General features: G+C 43.8%; 1 protein-coding gene across 3 annotated transcripts in view; it reads right to left on the reverse strand.

Moving 5' to 3' along the window:
- CAV1 (caveolin 1) overlaps positions 1-13,702 on the reverse strand; it is a 28,469-nt gene extending 14,767 nt beyond the window's left edge. Inside the window, exons 1-2 of one of the 3 annotated variants that reach the window (XM_045032805.1) lie at positions 13,421-13,702; positions 12,059-12,223 (exon numbers count right to left, since the gene is read on the reverse strand). In XM_045032805.1, the coding sequence (XP_044888740.1) occupies positions 12,059-12,223; positions 13,421-13,450 (195 nt within the window). In that variant the 5' untranslated portion in view covers positions 13,451-13,702. Of the gene's footprint in view, positions 1-12,058; positions 12,224-12,692; positions 12,789-12,809; positions 12,933-13,420 lie in introns of those variants that run through there. The other 2 variants (XM_045032815.1, XM_045032797.1) reach the window with 2 other exon arrangements.
- Positions 13,703-23,640: the final 9,938 nt, after the last annotated feature.

Raw genomic sequence — 23,640 nt, forward strand, 5'->3', positions numbered from 1 at the left:
AAACTTTTCTCAACTAACTTTAACTTTTTTTTGTATTATTTTGTTTCACACTCCATCATTTGATACATCTGATTCAACCACCTACACCAAGGATATCTGAAAATGTTTCCTACTCAGAAAAAATATAGTTATGAGGTAAAATTCAGGCAACACTGAAGTCAATGAGAAATCTGCCATTGATTTCAGGAAGTATAATTTCCCAACACCCAGTTTCCACTGGGTAGCCACACTACATCAACTGAAATAAATAATTTCCCTTTGATTGCCATAATTATATGTAACAATTTTCTCTCTCTTCTTCCCCTCAAGTGCCCCCTCCCTGTTTTTCACCTGCCATGCCTAGAACTGAAGGTAGCATTAATACAAGGTGCATAGAGCTGTTTAAAGTCTAACTTTTCTGATCCTTTTAAAAATACGTGTCTCTGCATTCTTCTGTTAGAATTTTTTTTTATGGAAGGCCTTAAATTACAGATCCTCAAGTAACAGTGTTTAAACTATTTATTTTTAAATATTGCTATAATTCCTATAGATGACACTGTGAGTCTAGGGCCTTGCTCCTGCAATGAGCTCTGCACAGGAACAGAGATCTGTCTGTGTGGAGCTCATAAAAGAATTGGGAGCAGAGAAATGGGGCCGATAGGAAATAGTAACTGTGTGTGGTGTGCAAATGGAGTGTGCGTCTTGTTATTTGTTGGGAGTGAGGGCAGGGGATTTCAGAGGAGCCTGCGGGAAGTAGGTGCCCAAACCCCACTGATGCTCCCTTGGGCTCTTTTGAAAATCCCAGTTTAAATTGAGCACAGCAGCAGTCTGAATAGGGAATGTGATGCTTTCACCTTAAGCTGTGATGCTGTCTTCTCGCTTTCTATTTGAGAAGCTGAATTTATCAGTTCCCACTTGTCTGAAAACATAGCATGTGTGCCAGATAAACATAAGACTACGGACCAAACTCATCCCACATACAATTCCCTTGAAGTCAAAGAGTTACACGACAGATGAAATTGCCCCCTCTGCCTATAAAAAGGGCTACCATTTAAAGTTATTAAGAGGCTGGCCATTGGAGGGTACAGAGAAATACTGGGATTAACTTAATTGATATGGATTTTTTCTTCAGTTAGCAGGCGCTCCTAGTTCTATAGCTTCATCCAAGCCAGTTTAGTATGGCGTATTGCTTCTTATTGCTTGAAAAGTGTCAAAGTGTAAAATACTCTTTTGGGACCTGATGTGGAGATCTCTCTATTGCATACTCCTTACATGTTCATGTAACAGAACTCCCAGTTTTGTTAATGAAGAATTGTGAGCTAAAGAGTTCAACACTATGCATCATACAGGAAATTCTGCCCCAAAATGACATTTACCCACTGATAATTCCAACTTGAGCTTGTCAATGTGTTTTTAAAGTTCATGTGTTACATGAAATCTGTCAAATTATGTTGGCTATAACATTTGCCTTCTGTGAAGCACCTGCTATAATTTGGGGCAGTGTAAAAATGCTAATACAATAAGCATCGGTACTGAATAGTTAGTTATGTCGCCATAGCAAACAAATAAACATTTTCCTATTGAGTTATGAATCATATTCATTGGTGTTAAACAGAAAGCCAATGCATAAGGGTTTAATTATGGTGAGAGCTTAAATATAAACAAAATATTTCAAAAAGAGGCTTTGATCAGAATAAACACAATTACTGGTTAACCACTGTAATCCTTACGGATGATTAAACTTCCAAGTCCAGCAAAAGAGTACCCAATACTTCCTTGCTTTCCATGTAAAGGAAGACTGATGCTTCGAAAGAGCTGCGCTTTGCCTCGATTCCCTCGCTACATTACTCCAGTTCCAAACCAGTGTATGTATCCTGATATAGCACTAGAGTACTGCAGTGGTGAATCAGTCCCCTACCCCCTGAATCCAGAACTAGTTAGGGAAGCGTCATTTAACAAGGCCACCAGAGTGTATGGGTAGGCAAAGTTTGTCCAAACTTCTGGGACTATGTAGAATTAAGGAACCAAATAAACACTTGCAAGTTAATATTTGACATTAAGAAACTGTCAGCACTGTGCGGAAACAAAGGAAAAGGACTGTATATTAAATCTCATCCATTCCTGATGGAAGAAAAGTCCTGGCTGAGCTCTGGATTTTCTCTTATTTCATCTAGTTTGACCCCTGGATTCTATTCCTGGCTCTGTCACTGACTCTGGACAAGCCACAATCTTTCTGTGCCTTAGCTCTCCCACCTGTAAAACATGGATGACAAAACTGACTTTCTTCACAGAAGGTTTGTGAACTAAGATATTCTTTCAATCGTTAGATGGAAGATGCTCTGTCTGTCTAGACATCTCTCTCTGTATTCATGCTCCACTCAACACAAAGGTGCCTGACTGCCTAGATGCAAAGTATTAGATGAGGTGATTATTTTGACTTAATATTGCCTTCAGCACTGACTCTCTCTTTTTAGCCATTGATGGGAGTCATAAATGTTTTTAAGTAGGCTTGGAAGGATTAGATTTTTATCTGTAAATGGCAGTAAAATGTCAATTTCACCACACACACAAACTAATGAAAAATATTTCCATTGATAATAAACAGAAATGTACAGATAGGCAAAGTAAGAAAAATGCTGAGCGAGAACTTAGGAGAGTTTGATTTAAGGATATTTACTCTGTATATTTTGACGTGATGTTGACAGTTTCTACTTTAATGGTTATACAGCTTTAACTTTTTGAAATCAATGTCTACTGTCATTAAATTATTCTTGTCTGACCTATCCTATTGCCTGACACCCCCACACATAATTTCCCACAACCGTGAAATTTTTAATAAATAAAAATAGAAAAAATGTTTACAAATAAACACTGATATTATCTGTCAAAATTATATCTAAAAAAAATCAAATTCTGCCAAGTCTTGTTTTAAGATACATAAAGGGGGAGGGCCAGGCCAGCATGGCTCATTGTACAGACTGAATAGTAGTGCCCTCCCTGATACCAGTGTAAATGATGTATGTGATGTTTGGTCACATCTGATCAAAGTTTCTGGAATATGTTTGATCCTGTAGTGAGCTGAACTGCATCGAGCTGAATAAACTGTTGAAGTGGAAGGACTGAATACTTAATTGTATTTGAGCAACAATGATAAACACTTTTGCAAATTAAACTAGGTGCAAAATCTCCTTGTTGTTTGTAACTGTAGTAAAGCCAGGAGATGTTTCCCAGAAAGAAGGGTCTCTCAGGCAGTAAATAGTTGGTGGTCATTGCTTTTTAAAAACAAAATAAAAACCAAGTTGTGGATGGCCTTGCATGGGTTTTCCAGAAGGTACAATGGACATTTCTTATCTAACACACCCTTGTAGGGGACAGTCATAATCTGGCTGGTTGTGCTCATGACCAAGGAGTGGGAACCAGATAGCTGTATCGTTGCTGGTAGTGCGTACTGGTGCTGAGGTGGCATGGCTGAGTGGGCTGGGAGGCTGGACATAGCCCACCCAGCTTGTGTCAGAAACAAGGAATAGCTGGAGGAGGGTAGGCTACATATATTTAAAGGTGCAAAGAAACCTGCTCATCGCTATGCTTTTCCCAGCACCAGTGAAGTCGTTATGCCTTATGCAGGCAGAATGTCTTCCTCCACCACTGCTGGAGCACTCAAAGTATTCCCCAGGCCACAGTACTCCAGAGGATTTCAGGACCATAATTTGGCCCTAAGATGGAAAAAAAAATCAGAGTGTGTTGTGGGGCACAATTTTGGGAAGTGCAGAGAGTGAGAAAGTCCTCATGGAGAACGCACCCCTCCCACCTCAGCCAGCCACAGGTGAATATTGGCCCCTGGGGGAATGATAAAAGGCAGATGAGAACAATTAGGGGTTTGTGAGAAAGGTCACTATTGTGATACACACATTAACGGTTGTGTCTCCTCTCACAGAGGTGAAGAACATGGCATAGAAAGCACAGAGTACAGCTCAGAGCCAATTGTGATATATGAGCTATATAGCTGTAAGGCTGTTCTGTGTACTACAGAATGTCCCCAGTATCTCCTAGGTGCAGAGGCAGTACGCCTGCTGCTAGAACTCATTACTACCTTCCAGCTGGCTAGCCAATTCCACTGTCAGGTAGATGGAGCCATTACCCCATCTTCTAGCTTGCTCCCCTTCATCCCAGAGGAAACAGAGAGGGAGCATTCTCTGTCCTGCCGCTGGGTGCTAAGGACTACAGTTTTGCCTGGACTTATGTGGGTCTCACAAGGAGGTTGAGGTTACACTCTACCCCTCCTTCCTATACCTCTACCCCCAAATGATTTCTGATTGAAGAAATTAGTATAGGCTTTAACCCTCAGAAAGTGCCTTCTTGTAGATGTAAAGTCTGGCTTCAGCTGAAATGTAAAGTCTGGCTTCAGCTGATCTAGATTCTGATAAGCAGAGCATCTTTACATACTCATGAGATTCCAGCATATCTTCATATCTCTATATATCAAAATGTTGCACCAACACTCACTTTTAAATTCGTTATGCAAATTGAGCTAAGTTTTTAAAAGAAAGCATAAACAAAGACAAGCCAAATTTGGTTCTCCTCCATGTATGTGATTCCATTGACTTCAGTGGGGTTGCACACATGTAACTAAGCATTTTACCCCATTTTTTTCTAAGTGGATGAAAAACATCCTCTCAGAAAAATTGTAACTTTAGAATAAATTGTAATAGATCTGCATGATGGAAGAAGAACTTAATATAGATACTAGGGAAGGCCTACATTTTGAAAAGAACCACTAGTTTTTGGTGCCTCAATTTTGGTGTCCAACCTGAGACATCAAGGCATGTTTTTCTGAGACACTGAGAACCCACAACTTCAAATAGGAGGTAAAGGTGCTCAGCACTCATAAATTAGACTCTCAAGTGGGTACCCAGGGGCTGGACACAAAATTAGCGGTCATTTTTTATAATGTAGACCGTGCAGCAAATAAACCAGGAAAATCTGGCACTCAGTGGCAAGCAAACGCAATTACTTTTATTTTCTCCCTCTTTACAAACTTGTATCTGAGTGTATAAGAAAAATAAAATTGCAGAGGTGCTGACTGCTTTATTTGTAAAGGACTGTTATTTCAAAAAATAACATGAGACAACAATGTTCAATTTGGAGCTGAGTAAAAAGTTTGGAACAACAAATATATTTGATAAATGTCGCAGATATTTTTCTGCTCATGAAATATCCACAAATGTTGCAGTTTTTTTAGATGTATTTGTTGTTTGAAAATATTTTATGAATGTTATGGCAATTTTTTAACTCCAAGGACATCAAACAGCTTAGTATGAGTATACACTAGTTGAGCTCTATTGGTTAGTGGGGATTGGGCAGGCCCTAAAGGCCCTTCTGGCCTTAAAGTCTATGAAATAAGTCATGTGGTATTGTTTCTCTTCCCTGATTTGACAAGTGTGGAAGCACACCAATACTTCTGCATGTCAGTTTTCAAATTCAATTTGGGAACTACTCATGCATGTAACTATGAAATTCATGTCCCGTGAACATTCATGCCAATAAAATTTGATCACGTGAATGTTCGCTGAAAGCTGACATGAGAGCTGAGCACATGGCTGAAGCTAATTCATTGACAACACTGAGAATACCCCTGGAAAAGTTTTGCAGTATTCCCCTTGCGGTAGTTCAATCCAAATGGTGCGGTGTAGGCAACTCATGGCACTGCTTAAAGCAAGTTGTTTTTCTCTCACACAGCCTCATGAATACACAATGTTGTACACACATGAAGAGATTTGAGCGTAGCAGTTAATTTAGAACCTCATACTGCATTATGTTGCCCAGTCAGGGGCACTTGGCATCTTGTAGAATGTGGCCTTTCGTGAGCATGAGGAAATGCCAGATGTTGAAAGATTCTTTCTCCCCCCCACTCCTACCCCACAGTCAGAGATTGGACAGGGGTAATGCTAACTATTGAAGGTACTTATAAGGGGGACATCACCTTAGGCTCTGAGGCTCAAATCTGAGGTGTTTCAATGCCGCCTCCTCCTTTCCTCCAGCGGTTTTGCTGCCACATAGAATCCCACACCCTGCTGCCTTAACTGAGAGGGCCTTAGGTACAGTGAGTTCTAATATACACCCCAATGCTAAAATAAATCAGGTCATTTAGTCAGCTTTTCATGAATTAGTATGGCACTTAGCTTCCATTTCACAGATCTTTTAAAGTCATAGTGTGACTGAAGCTGAGGTCACCAATATCTTTAGCTTTAGAGTCAAGCTCCTACAATCCTCCAGTGTCAGTACAGATCAGGAGCAGGGGTATGCCCTTTTCTTGATTCCTACCTATCTGATAGCACCTTGCTTTACCGCTGTGCTCCATACAGCCTATTTATCTGGTGCAGAGGACACTGTGCAAATGCAGTGAACTGTGTGGCAGGCTCAGCATGATGTACACCAGGGGAACACATCCCCTGCTTCTCACAAGCTAGGGTTATTTTTATAACTTGTTATGAGATTTTTTTTGAGTGCAGGCAACACTGAGGCCTTTTTAAGAGCTGCTTAAAAAGCGGATTCCTTGTTCTCTGTCTAATCATTTACTTTTCATGGTTGATTTACTTGCCCCCATGTTACTCTCTGATTCTCATAGCACAGTGGCAAGAGATGCATGGATGCTGAGTAAAAGGCTGAAAGTTCTGAATCTGGTGAAACACAAATATTTTAAACAAAGTAGAGATAGGCCTGAATCACAACTCTGACTCCTTACATCCCTGAAATTGTACTATTTGTGTATTACTTGTATTGTAATATTACTTGTATGGTTTATTACTTGTATGGTAGCACCTAGAGACCCCAGCTGAGACTGCAGCCCTATTGTGCTAGGTACTGTACAAACACATTTGCTGCCCTGAGACACTCTCTGCCCTGAACAGCTAAGTAGATGAGATGGACAAATGGCAGGGGGAATAGAAGCAAAATTTCTTGCTCAAGGCAACACAGCCAGCTAGTGGTTGAGACAGGAGCAGAACCCAGATCACCTGACACCCAGTCAAGTCCTGTCCACGAGACTACATTGCCTCTCCAGAAGCTTTCAGAAAGCTCTGATCTAGATATGAACTTTCTGGTTGCCCCTTAAAAAGCAGTAGCCAAAGAACCTGGAAATTTGGATCTAAAGTTTGCAAATTGGACCTATCTGTGAAATAAACAGCAAAATAAATTGTTGCCTGTTTTGTAACTAGGTGGGAAAATGTTGTTTTTCCAATTGCCCTATGAATTTTGCAAATGTTGCTGTTAGTAAAAAAAACAAAAGTTGGATACCCTGTGTAGCTTGAAAGCTTGTCTCTCTCACCAAAAGAAGTTGGTCCAAAAAAAGGTATTACCTCACCCACCTTATCTCTCTAAACGTTACTGAAAGTGGGGATCTGAACACTGTCTTGATATGAGACTGACATTGCCTGTCACTCACTCACTGGGATGGGCATACTTTGAAAGCAATATCAGTTTTCTGATTGGTTGGTTGGTGGGGACTTTTAGGGTGTTTGCAAGTGGCACATTTGTGGATAAGAGGGATCCAGATTGTTTCAGAGAGAGACCAAAGGTTTTGATTTTTTAAAATTCCTATAATTCTTACTTTCTAACTCAGGGCAGCCCAGAGGGGGGGCAAGTGGGGCAATTTGCCCCGGGCCTCAGGCTCCGCAGGGGCCCCCAAGAGAACAGCTGAGGCTCCCGCCTCCGACCCTCTGCTGGAGCCTTAGCGCATCAAGCGGCGTCCTCAGACAGCGCTGCAGCGTGTCTCCGGCGGGGCCCCTGAGCTCCACCCCGCTCAGAGCCGCGTGGTGAGGGGGCGGGGCTGTGAGCTCCGGGCTGAGCTCAGCTCCCTCCGCTCGGCGTGGAGCTCACAGCCCCGCCCCCTCACCACGCGGCTCTGAGCAGGGCGGAGCTCAGGCCCCGCCGGAGACACGCTGCAGCTGTTCAGCGAGGCACTGAGGCTCTGGGTGAGGAGGGAGCCGGGAGTAAGAGGCTGGGGCCAGGGGGGTTGGCTAAGGGGCAAGGAGTCCTGGGGACAGTCAGGGCACAGAGAGGGGGCAGAGGTTGGGGGAGTGGTCAGGGGGCAGGGAATGGGGCGGGTTGGATTGTGGGCATTCCGGGGGGGCGGGTCTGTCAGGACTCAGCGGGGGTGGTGGATAGGAGTTGGGGCAGACAGGGAGCAGGCATGGGGTCCCATGGTGGTGGTGGTGGGTCTCTGGGGGACGGTGAGGGGACAAGGAGCAGGATGGGTTGGGGATTCTGAGGGGGGGGCAGGAAGTCGGTGGGGGTCGGATAGGGGGCAGGGCCAGGCTGTTTGGGGAGGCACAGCCTTCCCTACCCTAAAGCTCATTCAGCAGTTTGAGGCTTGCAGAAGAGCCAAGCTGTTAGCTTTTCCATTAGGGCTACCATCCCTTTCACTTCTCAAATGCCAAATTATAATCATTATTTAATTTCAGTGCCATAGGGAGATTCATGTCAGGGGAGGGTAGCTTCATTTAAAATTAGCCACTGGGGGGAGGGATCACATGAGAAGAGCAATATCCTTCCCAACACTACCAAGGGAGGCCTCCCTCCCCTGCATTCCCTGAGGCTCCAGAGGGGTTAATTCAGTGGTTCTCAAACTTTTGTCATGGTGACCCTTTCACATAGCAAACCTCTGAGTGTGATCCCCCACCTTTTTTTTATATATTTAACACTATTATAAATGCTGGAGGCAAAGCAGGGTTTGAGGTGGAGGCTGACAGCTCACGACCCCCAGTAATAACCTTGTGACCCCCTGAGGGGTCCTGACCTCCAGTTTGAGAACCCCTGGATTAATTTAATTTTAGCACCCTGTGTCCATTCACATGCATGTGCTATTTTGAGCATTTCAGTTTTGACAACATAGGCTCATCCCAGATTCTGGAACAAGCTCAAATGCTCAGTTCGTGGAGTATGTACATAAGCTATACTAAAGACAAACCCACAGTAACCGTCTCCAGTTTGTGAGGGACCACATGGAGCCAGTCTCTAGGAAACAGGTAAATGCATGGAGATTTAGTCCATTAATGGCTATTAGCCAGGATGGGTAAGGAATGGTGTCCCTAGCCTCTTTTTCTCAGAAAGTGGAGATGGATGGCAGGAACGAGATTACTTGATCATTACCTGATATGTTCACTCCCTCTGGGGCACTTGGCATTCGCCATCAGTAGACAGGATACTGGGCAGGATGGCCTTTGGTTTGACCCAGTATGGCTGTTCTTATGTTCTAACCTAAATGAACCCAAAGTTATGGAGACAGATACGAGTCAAGGAAGCCAGCAGAGTATCAGAAACCTGGAAAAATCTCTGCCTGGATGGGCTCAGGTGTTTGGTTACAAACTGAGGTGGTTCAAAAGTTTTGGATTTTTTTTTAAGCAGAATTTTTTTATTGTTTCTTTAAACAAACACAGCAAGTAGCAAATATTTGGCCACACACTTCTGAAACCTCAAACCATGTTCAGGTTTTGGCAGACTAATTTCAGCTTTTCAATTAAAAAAAACAACAAATTTTGAAGGAAAGCAGACATTGTCCGTGATTTTTTTCTGCCTTTTAAAAACCCCTAGTTTTCGATCCAGAAAAATTTTTGATGGAAAATATTTGTCCAATCCTTTTAATGAGCTTTAGTGCCTTTTAGCACTAGCTGATGCTGAGAACCAGTGATACCTTGTAAAGAAGTTTTCTCAAAACTGGGTTTGTGCCGAAATGCGGAAGGTTTATTTTTCCCAGGGTCACCCGTGGGGGGGAGCAAGTGGGGCAATTTGCCGTGGGCCCCACAAGGGCCCTCAGGAGAATATAGTATTGCAATTTTTTTATAGAAGGGGCCCCCAAAATTTCTTTGCCCCAGGCCCACTGAATTCTCTGGGCGGCCCTGTTCTAACTTTATTTTGGGTCACTGGGAGTAACAAACAACCATCCGCAGGGCTTGTCCCTGTGGGTGGGTGGAAGGGATGTGCTTTGTAAATTTCAGTTTCCTTTAAGACAGCTATGTATTTCCCCCCCCCCCCCATCAGCGATCTGCTTCTTTTCCCAGTAGGATTTTTCTTTCTCTGTTTAGTTCTGTACTGTGGATATCCAGATTCCAGCCTGCCTGGGGGCTATGACTCATACTCAGAAGGTTTAGTTGCAGGGGACTTCTACTACCACTGCTGCATCACATAGTGAGTGTAACACCGACAGTCCCTGGTCATTGGTGGGCAGCATCAAACCTGGGGACCTCTGGAGCTAAATGCATGAGCCTCTACTACATCAGCTAAAAGTCATGTGGTCCTTAGCTAAGGCTGTAGAACAGACTCATTAATCGCTCTCTCTAAGTGGGCTGGGTGCCACTAGATGGGCTAAAACACCACACCCTGGAGGTATGTGAGTTACATGAGCACTAGCATGCTCCTCTCTGAACTCTCACATAGCTCTCCCTCTACAGTGCCTCTTCCACAACCAAAAGGAAAACAAAATTCTCAGTTTATAAAAACAAGTTAGCTTGTAAATTAAGATTTGCACCATTCTGTATCTTTTGTAGACCATTTTTCAGTGTGTACAGAATTCAACTTCTTTTGTTTCTAGATTGTAAAGGCAAAGTTATGGAAATAGCTCTATGAGCATACCATCTGCCTGCAAAAACTTTTAGGGCTTGATCCAGCAAGGCAGAGAGCCTCTGCTGTGATGAGTGCCTTCAAATGTTGTTGCAGTCAGGGAGATTTAAGAGCGCTCTGTACCTTTCCGGATTAGCGGCCCTAGAGGTCTAAATCATTTCACCAACCTGTCTTGAAAATCAACAAAAGTGAAATTCTTCTGATACAGAGAGAATGAAATGTTTCCTTGAAAGTACCTGAATATACAGGCTTTACCTCCCATCCTAGAGGCAGGATGAACTAGGATTGCACTATATGACTCTGGATCTGAAACAGGTTAGCATTGAGTGGATATCTGCTGTTTCCCCAGATTCCAACAAACTTGAAGGACATTCCTCTGCTAATGAGGGATCAACTCCAGGGTTTCTCTGACCCAGATGGGCCCAGGCAACAATGTCCATTGTCCCAGATTTGCTGAAATGATCAAAATTGGAATTAAAAATCTGACCAGAGGTTCAGGCACAGTCACACTGAGTTTTTGCTTGTTTATTGCCTGTTTTTATCATTTCAGTACTGCAGAAAAAAAATAACCAGGAGCTACAGTTTTGCAAACAATTGGCTTAGGAGAAGTGAGCTGTGTGCATCTGGATCAGGGAAAAGTTGTTCCACAGGCAAGCAGTGTAGAGAAATCCTTAACAGTGTAATCTGAGTTCCACCTGATTTTTGGCCCCCCTTCTTTTTTGGCCATTCCTTTATAAGGTATTTATAGGAATCATTGCTGGCCAGTAAAATCTCCCTTCCTGGGTTAAATATGGTAATGTTCGTTCCATGTCTCACCCCCACCACACCACAACCCACTACCAACAAGCATTTGCAGCTAGTTTGACTGCAACAGAAGGACAGTTCACTCAGCCCGTGAGTTCTGTAATGGGGCATTCCTCCCCCGACTCCAGTTATAGCTGCATTTTGTTCAGCTTGCACTACTGGCTCGAAAGCTAGAGTAGCTAGTTGGTTACCGTTTAGAGCTGCCCAGAAAACACGCTGGCTGGGCAGCAGGCGGTGCGGATGGTGCTGAACGCCCTGCTTCCCCTGCGTTCTCGCAACAGGTTCCATTGCTAGGGAACACGGAGCGCGGGTTCATTCACTTAGCGGGTGCCCCCCCGCCCCCAGTCTGTTGCGCTCCCACCAGCTGCAAGCTCCCCAGCTAGCCCAAATGGCCACAAGTAACGTACTGACTGACAGGAGGCTATTTAAGCCGATGCACTAGAGTGCCCCCGCCGGGACAGCAGGTGGTGGAGAGAAGGGAAGCAATGAACTGTCACCAATGTATCAGTTCCGTCCCTGGCACCTCTGCAAACACCCTGCCCCCGGCACTCGGCGCTGCTGTCGCAAAATCAATCAATCAATCCCCCATAACAACGAAACGGCCCCAGCTTCTCTGCCCCCAGCCCCGGATCTCCGGCGTTTCCTGCCTTTTCATCCTTACCTTGACCACGTCGTCGTTGAGCCGCTTGGGGTCCCGGCTGACCAGGTCGATCTCCTTGGTGTGCACGTCGTGCATCGTCTTCTCGTTCAGCTCCTCGGCCATGCTCTTGTTGTGGGGTTTGTAGATGTTCCCTTGCTCCCGGACGGGCGCGGTGTACAGCAGCCCCTGGGGACGGCACGGGACGGGACGGCAGAGATGAGGCACTCCCCGGGGCTGGGCGGCGGCGGGGAGTGTCACGAGCTCCTCCAGCGGCGGGGCTGCAGCGTGCGCGGAGCCGGGGACCCTTCAGCGCCGAGCCTGCCCCCCGGCTGGCTTTTTAAACCGATAAAAGCTGCCCACACCCCACCCCTCGCTCGCTCGCTCGCAGAGCACCGACTCCCACCGCCAGGGGTCCCCTGCCAGCGCGTGCCGGCAGCCGGCGCCCAGCCCGCCCCGCCCGCCCGCCGCGCCCTCGCCCCTGAGGCCAATGTGCCCGGCCCCGCTGCATCCGCGCCCGCTCCATGCCCCAGCCCCCGCCCCCCCCATCCCGGCAGCGCCAGCTCTCTGAGCCGGGCCATGCCCAGCCCCCGGGGCCTGCCTCAGTCCCTAGCCCGGGATCTCAGGTCTGTCCCCCCGTCTCAGGCCGATCTCCAACCTGGGGCTCTGCGCCGGGTCCCTCACTGGGCTCCCATCTCCAGCCCAGCCCACTGCAGCTCCGAGTCCCTGAGCTCATCCCGCAGCCCCCTGGGGCGAGTCCCACGTTGCATCGCACCTGAGCCCCTGTCAGATACTCCTCCCCAGGGCCGCCAAGGAGCCGCTGCCGGGGCAGCGCACACCCCTTCCCCACAGGGCTGCGGCGGGCCGAGCGGCCTGCTCAGGTGGGGCCCTTTGCTCCTTGTGCAACAGGTCACTAGTGCTGGCTGGAAAACACCGCGCTGCTTCATTAACAGCCCACGAAACAAGCTGTCAGCGCTTCACCTGACGCGTTCGCTTTGCGGAGCGACGCGGTTCCCTACAGAGACGTTTACAAATACCAGCTAAAGAGCCGGACGGAGGGAAAGCGATCGGCTCTGGATGGGGAGAGGAACTTCCCCAAAGGTGCCGAATAATAATCGGGTGTCCTCGGAGAGCCAGCAACATGGACAAATAACCCCCGATCGCTATCCTTATCTCTAATCACCCCTCCCAAGCACCCAGCCTATCTCCTTTGCTGGAAGGGGTTACGGACGGTCAAGAGCAAGATCAGTAAAGAAAAGTGCCAAGAATGCCCGGAGAAGCCAAGCCAGCGATAGCTGAAGCAGGTACTTGGAGGCAGGAGGAAGCAGGAACGGGAAGTATCTGAACTGAAACTGACTTTTGAAAGGATCCCAAGGAAAATCCTACCTCTGAGTCTACGTATTGGCTACCAGACATGCTGTCCTGGGCTTGGTGGAGAGTCTGGCTGAGGTTTCACTGCGCTACAATTTAGACGAGCTGAGAAAGGAAGATCCTGTATTGTAAAAAGCAAGCGAGGGGGAGGTAGCTATAAGTGAGACAGCTGGCCGCCGGCCAGGGTTTGTTCTGCTTGTTTTTGGCTGGGATGACAGCAATGGTGGGTCTAGGCACATCCCCAAAGCTCTGGGAGCAGCAGGGGGTGGAAAGGGGGGGAAAATTCCTGAAACTGGACTTTCCCAACCTTGTTCTGCCTGTACAAATTTTGAAACCTGGGGCGAGGTTGCTTTGCCAACCACTCCACACAGCGATCCAAGTTAGGCTGCTGCTTGCTTCGAAAAGGAAAATCGATGTATTCACTTTGCAGCACGTCGGCATGCTGCGAGGGCGGTGGTGCTGGAAAGGCACCAAATATTAGCCCTAGGATGACAAGCTCTTCGGAGCTGTCTCTGTGTTCTCTGGTCGCAGTCAGAAGCCTCCCGTTTCCTTCATGAATCCTGTTTCAGATCACCAGATAGTGTGTACTAAAACGGTTGCCTTAATGTTTCAGAGCGGAAAGTAATGAGAGTAGTTGTATTTCACATCTAAATCAAAGTGAGGAGTTTGTATTTTTCTTTGACAATAGTTTACATACAAGAACAACTGTGGAAAATTGGGGTCCTTTTGGGTTGCAAGAGGGAAATTGTTCCGAGTGATTCATTTCACAGCTATGCAAATATTTAACAAGTCCGCGCTTTTACTGTATTTTTTTCTGAGAGGAGAATGATCCATGCTAACATATTGTAGCCTGTTGGCCATGCGTATTATCTTCCGGGATTTTTAAAGACGAGATATTGAGGTAAACGCTGTAATGTTTTCAGCATGGGGTTTCTTTATAATCGAAACCCCACGGTAACTGAGAGATTCGGTTTTATTAATAATAAATAACAACAATGCTCAGCACTCTGTAGGTCTGAAGTGCCTTTGCTTATGGTTACAAAGGCACTGCACCGCTAGGAACTAATTCCTTGTTTTGCTATATAAGATTTCGCTGTGTTGGAACGATCAGTTATTTCCTGTTAAACGTTTGCAGAGATAATCTGACCTTTTAAAACATGTCCTTTAACAGAGTATTGCACAAAGAAAACTAGATGTAAACATTGGCTTAATGCTGTAAAATAGCCTATAAAGTTCATTACCTACAAATGAAAATAGAGTTCAAACATACTATCGTGATAGTCATAAGTGAGGGACGGGTCATCAGTTAATGGTAAATTATCCCTCTTTTCACTCCCCTCTTTTTCAAGTGCTCATAATTTTATCAAGCAAATTCCTTCAGGGCGGATATTTTCCATGCTTCACATTGGTTCTCATTTCAAATATGATCTTGTTAATATATTTTTTTTTGTGCATAATTCGTTGGGGTAGAAACTTTGCCTAAACTTTTTTAAAACCAATCTGCATTTGAAGAAGAACATGTCATTGTTTTAAAAGTTAGGAATGTTTAAATTAGTCAGTTTCAGACATGTGTATCAGAAGTTTTAGAAGCATTATGCAGCATTGTTGCATACCTTAAGGATGACTAAATTAAAGATACATTTGTTAACTCCAAAGTCTACATGGACCCAGAGTTCTTACATTCTGCAGAAGAAACCTGTTTCTAGGAAGCTTGTAAAGAAGTCATGTAGGACTGCAGCACCACTGCAGTACAAACATTTTTCAAAGTTGGCAGAGTTTATACACATTGCAAGATGAATTCCAGATCAAGGAACTTAGGGGTTGAAATGAACTATGGTATCTGGTGAGTATACAAGTTACTGCTTAAAGCTAAATGCCAAGAGAGAATAAATCACAAAGCGAAAATTACACTGATGCTAACAACTTCTGAGTGTGAGGCATATCTGTAGGGATGGGTAGGGTCCAAGGAATGTGTCCATTTCCAATAACACCATCACCTTCATAAGAATCAATCAAACAAACCAGCCAACACAAATGTGGATCCAGAGATGCAACATGACTGAGCAAAAGAACAACCAGCATGGTTTATATTGTTCATCAGATGGGACAATCTGTTGTTGAAAAACTATCTGAAGAGAGATATATATTGTGACAAAGTTCCACCTCTACCTTGGTGGGTCCTGCGCTTATTTGGCAGATTTGCTCACCTCAGTGATCTTCCCCACAGTCTGGGTCAACTTCTCCTGTGTTTGATCAGGAGTTGGGAGGTTTGAGAGGAACCCGGGCCCACCCTCTACTCCAGGTTCCAGCCCAGGGCCCTGTGGATCACAGCTGTCTATAGTGCCTCCTGTAACAGCTGCATGACAGCTACAACTTCCTGGGCTACTTCCCCATGGCCTCCTCCAAACACCTTCTTTATCCTCACCACAGGACCTTCCTCCTGGTGTCTGATAACACTTGTACTCCTTAGTCCTCCAGCAGCACTCCCAATCCTTGCACCTCTTGCTCCCAGCTCCTCTCACACACTTCCTCTCCTCTGGCTCCCCCCTCCCTGACTGGAGTGAGCTCCTTTTTAAACCCAGGTGCCTTGATTAGCCTGCCTTGATTGGCTACAGGTGTTCTAATCAGCCTGTCTGCCTTAATTGGTTCTAGCAGATTCCTGTTTACTCTAGTGCAGCCCCTGCTCTGGTCACTCAGGGAACAGAAAACTACTCACCCAGTGACCAGTATATTTGCCCTCTACCAGACTCCTGTACCCCACTGGCCTGGGTCTGTCACTATATATATATATATATATATATATATATATAAACATTATGGAAACCTTCCGAAAGATTGAAACTTAAGTGTAGAATTGAACAAAATACTTGCCGAGCACTGGCAGTACTTCTCATTTTTAGAAGCAGAAGGTTTTTCGGCACTTGTGTTATATGCTTCTAGATTAATACCCAGCATGATTTCCTACTCTACCAAATAGGTACCAGAGTGTAAAATACTCTCCACGCAGCAATGTCTGAGACTGAGATATAACAGTTAACTACAAGTGTATAACTGCCCAGTAGGAGTCTGATTCTGATCTCATTTACACCTATTTTACACCTGTGTAATTCCAGTGCCATCATCTGCACTATTCCTAATATATTCTGGTGTAATTGAGATCAGAATCAGCCGCTGGCAATGTATTTCTTTTAAATTTATTTTCTACAGAAGCTAGCCAGTTTATTTCATTTCTAAAACAGTGTCTATCGGTAGGCAACCTTCAGCATATGCAGTACTAAAAAAAGCCAAACACTTTGGAGAGGGTTCATAAGAAGATCACTTAAAGTAATTTAGGGTGGGATTCACAAAGGTGCCTAACTCACCTGGGAATGAAATACCTGTGTGAATCCCACCTTCTAATGTCTTCAATGGGACAATTCATGTGCTGTAAGTTATGCACAGGCTTTAGTGTTTTTTTTAATGGATGAGAAGCTCAGCCATTAATACCTTCTTTATGGGGTTTTTCTTTTGGATATGGGGCCCCAACTGGTATGTGGCATGAAGCATGGGGATTTGTTTACAATGTAGTCTCATTCCCTGATGCACAGACGTTAAGGCCTGAAGGAATCATTGTGATCATCTAGTCTGACCTCCTGCATAACACAGATCATAGAACTTCACCCGATAATTCCTGCATCAAGGCCATAACTTCAGATTGAGCTAGAGCATGTATTTTAGAAAGACATCCATTCTTGATTTAAAGACTACAGGTGATGGCGAAGCCACCACATGAGTGGTAAATTGTTTCAACAGTTAATTACACTCATAGTTAAAAATTTGCACCTTATTTCCAGTTTGAATTTTTCTAGCTTCATCTTCCAGGCATTAGAACTTGTTGTGCCTTGCTATATTAACACATCCTCTATTATCAAATCTCTCTGTGGAGGTACTCATAGACACTGATCAATTCCTCTCTTAACCGTCTCTTTGATAAGCTAAAGAGATTGAGCTTCTCATGTAAGACATGTTTTAACACCTTGAATCATTCTAGTTACTCTGTTCTTAACCCTTTCCAATTTGTCAACATATTTTTAATATGTGGACACCACAACTAGCACTGTATTCCAGCAATGATCTCCCTGATGCTGTATTTACATCTTCTTATTCCTGTTAAATATAATATTGTCCATATTTCTTACAAAACTATAAGAATGTAGAGCCATTGTGCTCAACGGTTATAGTCAGAGACTCATAGACTTTAAGGTCAGAAGGGACCATCATGATAATCTAGTCTGACCTGCACATCGCAGAACCTACAGAACCTCACCCACCCATTCCTGTAATAGACCCATAACTTGTGGCTGAGTTCCTGAAGTCCTCAGACCATGATTTAAAGACTTCAAGTTCCTGAGAATCCCCAATTTACACTAGTGTAACCTGCAAGTGATACCTCACCATGCTGCAGAGGAAGACGAAAAAACCCCCAGGGTCTCTGCCAATCTGACCCAGGGGGAAATTCCTTCTCAACACCAAATACGGCAATCAGTTAGACCCTGAGCATGTGGTTAAGACCCACCAGCCAGACACCTTGGAAAGAATTCTCTGTAGTAACTCAGAACCCTCCCCATCTAGTGTCCCCTCCATAAACTTAACAAACTCAACAAACTCAGTCTTGAAGCCAGTTAGGTTTTTTGCCCCCACTGCTCCCCTTGGTTAGAAACCTTCATCTAATTTCAAGCTTAAACTGTTGATGGCCAGTTTATATCTATTTGGTCTTGTGTCCACATTGGCACTTAAATAACTCCTCTCCCTCCCTGGTATTTATCCTTCTGACATACTGTTAGAGAGCAATCATCTCTCTCTTCAGCCTTCTTTTGGGGAGGCTAAACAAGCCAAGCTCTTTGAGTCTCCTCTCATAAGGTAGGTTTTCCATTCCTTGGCTCATCCTAGTAGCCATTCGCTGCACCTGTTCCAGTTTGAACTCATCTTTCTTAAATATGGGAGACCAGAATTACACACAGTATTCCAGATGAGGTCTTACCAGTGCTTTGTATAATGGTACTAACACTTTCCTTTCTCTGTTGGGAATACCTCGCCTAGTGCATCCTAGGACTGCATTAGCCTTTTTCACAGCCGCTTCACATTGGCGGCTCACCGTCATCCTTTGACCAACCAATACAGACAAGTCTTTTTCCTCCTCTGCTTTTTCCGAGCTTATAGCTTGTCCCCAGCTTATAGCAAAAATTCTTGTTGTTAGTCTCTAAATGCATGACCTTGTACTTTACACTTAAATTTCATCCCATTTCTATTACTCCAGTTTACCAGGTCATCCAGATCATCTTGTATGATATTCTGGTCCTCCTCCATATTGGCAATACCTTCCAACTTTGTGTCATCCACAAATTTTATTAGCACACTTCTACTTTTTGTACCAATGCCAGTAATAAAAATGTTTAATAAGATTGGTCCCACGATTGATTCCTGAGGAACTCCAGTAGTAACCACCCTTCATCCTGACAGTTCACCTTTTGGTACCCGTTGCAGTCTCCCCTTTAACCAGTTCTTTATCCACCTCTCAATTCTCATATTAACACCCATCTTCTCCAATTTAACTAATAATTTCCTATGTGGAACTGTATCAAATGTCTTACTGAAATCCTGCTGCATTTCCTTTGTCTAAAAAATCAGCTATCTTCTCAAAGAAGGAGATCAGGTTGGACTGGCATGATCTACCTTTTGTAAAACCATGTTGCATTTTATCACAATTACCTTTATGTCCGTAACTACTTTCTCTTTTAAAAATTTGTTCCAAGACCTTGCATACAATTGAGGTCAAACTAACAGTTCTGTAGTTTCCCAGATCACTTTTCCCCCTTTCTTAAAAATAGGTACTATATTAGCTATTTTTCAGTCATGAGGTAAGACCCTTGAGCTTACAGATTCATTAAAAATCCTTGCTATTGGGCTTGCAATTTCGTGTGCCAGTTCTAATATTCTTGGACAGAGATTATGTGGGCCCCCTGATTTAGACCCATTAAGCTGTTGGTGTTTGACTTCCACCTCAGATGTGGTGATTCCTACCTCCATATCCTCATTCCAATTAGCCACTCTGCTAATAGCTCTAAACTCTCATTAGCCTTATTAAAAACTGAGGCAAAGTATATGTTTAGGTGTTGGGCCATGCCTTGATTATCTTTAATCTCCACCCCATCCTCAGTGCTTAGCAGTCCCACTTCTTTTCTTGTTTTCTTTTTTATGTGGCTATAGAACCTTTTTCTATTGGTTTTAATTCCCTTTGCAAGGTCCAATTCTGCTTAGCCTTTGGTAGTTCTCATTTTATCCTTACACTTTCTGACCTCCAAGAGGTAACTTTCCTTGCTGATCCATCCCATCTTCCATTCCTTGTAGGCTTTCTGATTTCTCTTAATCACCTGTTTGAGATGCTTGTTCATCCAGGTAGGTCTGCAACCTTTCCCTACATATTTTTTCCCCCTGCTTGGGATGCAGGCTTCAGATAGTTTCTGCAAGCCTCCTCCACATTCAGATGAGTTCTTCAGTCCAGTCCACTTCCCTAACTAATTCCCTTAATTTTTTAAAATTAGCCCTTTTGAAATCAAGGACCCTAGTTGCAGATCTATTTTTGTTTATCCTTTCATTAAGTTTAAACTGAATTAGCTCATGATCACTCAAAGCAAGATTGCCCCCTGTAGCCAGTTCTTCTATGAGGTCCTCACTACTCACCAATACCAAATCTAAAATGGCATCCCCTCTTGTTGGTTCAGTGACTATTTGGTGAAGAAATCTGTCAGCTATCACATCCAGGAAAATCTGAGCCCTACTATTATTAGTAGCACTTGTCATCCATTCTATATCTGGGAAGTTAAAGTCTCTCATAATCACACAATTCCCAGTAGTATTTATTTCATTAAAAACATTAAAGAGGTTTCTATCCATATCCAAATTGGATCCTGGAGGTCTGTAGCATACCCTGAGCACTTGCCCAAGGGAACCTCTAGTAGCTTCCTTCCCCAAAGTGATTTTGGCCCAAACAGACTCTGTCTTATCCATTCCATCACTTCTAATTTCTTTACTGTCTACCTCATCTTGAATATACAATGATACTCAACCACTTTTGCCTTTATTTCTGTCTTTCCTGAACAGCACAAACCCCTCAATGCCTGTACCCCAGTCAGTCATGACTACTATTCCACCATGTTTCTGTTATCCCTATAATATCTGGTTTCACTTTCTGCACCAGTAGTTCTACTTCCTCTATTTTGTTACCCAGGCTCCTTGCATTGGTGTGTGAACATCTTAATTGCTGCCGTTTGGCTTCACCCACATTCTTTGCCTGATTGGCAAGGAATTGTCATTCTACTGCCAGTATCACCTATCTGACTGTTAGCTTCATTGGTATCAGCACTATCTTTCCTCTTAATGTCCATTCTCTTACCCAATGCTGTTCCTTTCTCCATTGCTATATCCTTTCTTATTTGATTTTCCCCCTCTCAATGTTAAAATAGGATTATATTAGAATCTTCCAAATGTCTCCCCCAAGTTTCTAGTTTAAGCTCTTTTAATCAGTTGGGTCATCCTCCATCCCAGAAGTCTATTTCCCTCCCTACTCAGGTGGAGTCCATCCCATGAGACCAGTTCTCTGTCCATGAATGCCTCCCAATGGTCAAACATCCCAAAGCCCTTCTTATAGCACCACCGCCTGAGTCATCTGTTGACCATCAGTTTCTTGTCTCACCTTTATTCTCCTTTTCTAGGGACAGGTAGAATCCCACTGAAGATCACCTTTGCCTCCATTTTTTCAAGCGTCTTTCCCAACCTGGCATAGTCTCCCTGGATACATTCCAGTGGGAACCTAGCTGTATCATTTGTTCCCACATGAAAGACAATCAGTGGATTCTTTCCTGCTCCCATTAGGATCCTCTTCCTCCTCAGGTCAACATCCCATACCTTAGCTCCCGGCAGACAGCACAACCCTTTGTTCTCCGGATCAGCTCTGTCTATTCTTCTTAGTTTAGCTGTTTATATACTGTTAGTCACAGTTTATGAGAGCTGCAAATATAATAGAGCCAGACTCTATATTAAGTGAAATTGTAGCTGCTTCTGTAGGCCTATACAACTTCATGAGCAAATGTGACTTTGCAGTGTGGCAAATGGAAGATATCAGGCAAATCATTTTGCATTGGTTGCTCACTCAGTGGGATGTATGAAAAAACAAAAACTGTGTACCATCCTGTGTGCTGCCATGGGGATGAGAATACTATAAATACCCAGACAGATACAATAACTGGAATATATAGCATCTCCCTCTTGCTTGCAGAAATTCTCCAAAATTCACTCTGGTCTGATAGTATGGCTGTGGCTGCTTCCTTCTTCCCATTTGCTTGTGTCTTTGCATTACCACAAGAATTACAGCTGAGTCACAGGCAGTTAAAGGAGGTATTGGATGTGTCCACAATGGACAGAGATGCTGCAACTCCGATCATGACTGCTCCTGCCTTTTGCTTTGTTTCTTTTCCAGGAGGAACTTAGTCTTTGCTAAGTGCAAACTCATCCACCCTCTTTTTAGCTCTCTGATCCCTATTCTTTTCTCATTGCTGGGTATTATTATTTTTTTACTCTCTTTTGTATATTTTCCCTGTCACAGCCTCCCCTCATGCCAATACAATGGCTTTTGCAGAGAAGCAGCACAACTAAAGGAACAACACAAGCAGAATTGACAAAGTTCAAGAAGGTGCATTTTTAGGCACCTGCTTTAGTACATTCTTCAGATTACTTTTCTAACTCCAACATGGACTCTTTCCTCTGCCAAAATTCCCCTCCCCATACTACATATATAGGCCCCAGTGAGAGAGCTGTTGCTAAACAGCAGTAGATAAGACCCTGGTCTGGAATTCAGGAGACCTGGTTCAATTCCCAGCTTTATCACTGCCCTGCTGGGTGACTTTGGGTATGTCACCTCATCTGTAAAATGGGAATAATGGTACTGCCTTTCTTTGTAAAAGGCTTTGAGATGTAAAGATGAGAAGTGCTATATATTATTCCTCAGTTTACATCATGGGGATTTTTTAAAAACCAAATAGGCTTCACAACATACAAGATCTTTAAGCATAAAAAAGGAAAGCTACTATCTAAAATGTATTCCCATGAGTCACCAAAAAATCCTGACCATGAACTTATTCCATTCATTTGGGTAGTCAAGAGTTTTGTTAAACTTTCTGCATTTCCTGCCTTTTAGGTGCTCAACTGCCTCGTTCACCTTTGACTTTCCTTAAAATTCTCACAGTGCCTAAAAGCACTGTCTTGTAGAGGACACTGATCATGATGCCTTGCACTCATAACGTGTTCTTGAGCTGCTCATTCATACCCTTTGGGATTGCTCCAAGTGCTCCAATTATCACTGGGATCATCTTTGTTCTAGTTTTTAATAATGGTTCCACTTCATAGCAGAATTCTTCATACTTCACTATCTTCTCCTTGTTCCTTTTTGTTGTTTCTGCTTACTGGTAATGCGATATTAATTAACATGGTCTTGTTGGTCTTCTTTTTTACAACTATATCAGGGCTGCTTGCCTGCCCTGTTTGGTCTGTGACACTGGCTAGATCCCATAAAATCTTAGCCTTTTCATTCTCTACAGCACTGTGAGTTCAATGATCATAATACCACATGGTTCATTCAAATCTGTACTTGCCACAGAGGCTCCAATGGAGATACTTGGTGATCTTATTGTGTCTGTTCATATAGACTCTCCCAGCCAGGTTCATGCAGGTAATGAATACCTGTTCCACTGGCTCTTCCTTTTCGGAATGTGTTCTGCAGTTTGGGGAGCAATTCTGCTCGTCAATTTTGTTTTAAACGTAGTTAAGCTTTAAAGACTGCTCTTGTGCACTGATAACGAGACTCCCTGTCTTTCTTTTGAGGTATCCTACAAGCTAAGAGTTTGTTAATCTTCATTCACTAATGGGTTTGATCTTTTTCCATTACCTGTGCACTGATTTCTGTGTAAATCTTTCAAGTCTTTTTTTGGTGATTTGCTTTCTCCTTTATTTTATGCCTCCTTGTGCTGGAATGTAGGCTCACCTATCACTTGTTATCAAGACCAGATCATCTTATACTCTGGCTGACTCCTCATATATTTTGATGTGATATTCTTCATTGTCAATTGCTTCCTCCACAGATAGCAGGCTTTTCCCCCATCACATTGTCCTATGTACATCCTGCCCAAGTCTTGATTGATATT

The sequence above is a fragment of the Mauremys mutica genome, chromosome 1, assembly GCF_020497125.1.
Source record: "Mauremys mutica isolate MM-2020 ecotype Southern chromosome 1, ASM2049712v1, whole genome shotgun sequence".
NCBI classification, from domain to species: domain Eukaryota; kingdom Metazoa; phylum Chordata; order Testudines; family Geoemydidae; genus Mauremys; species Mauremys mutica.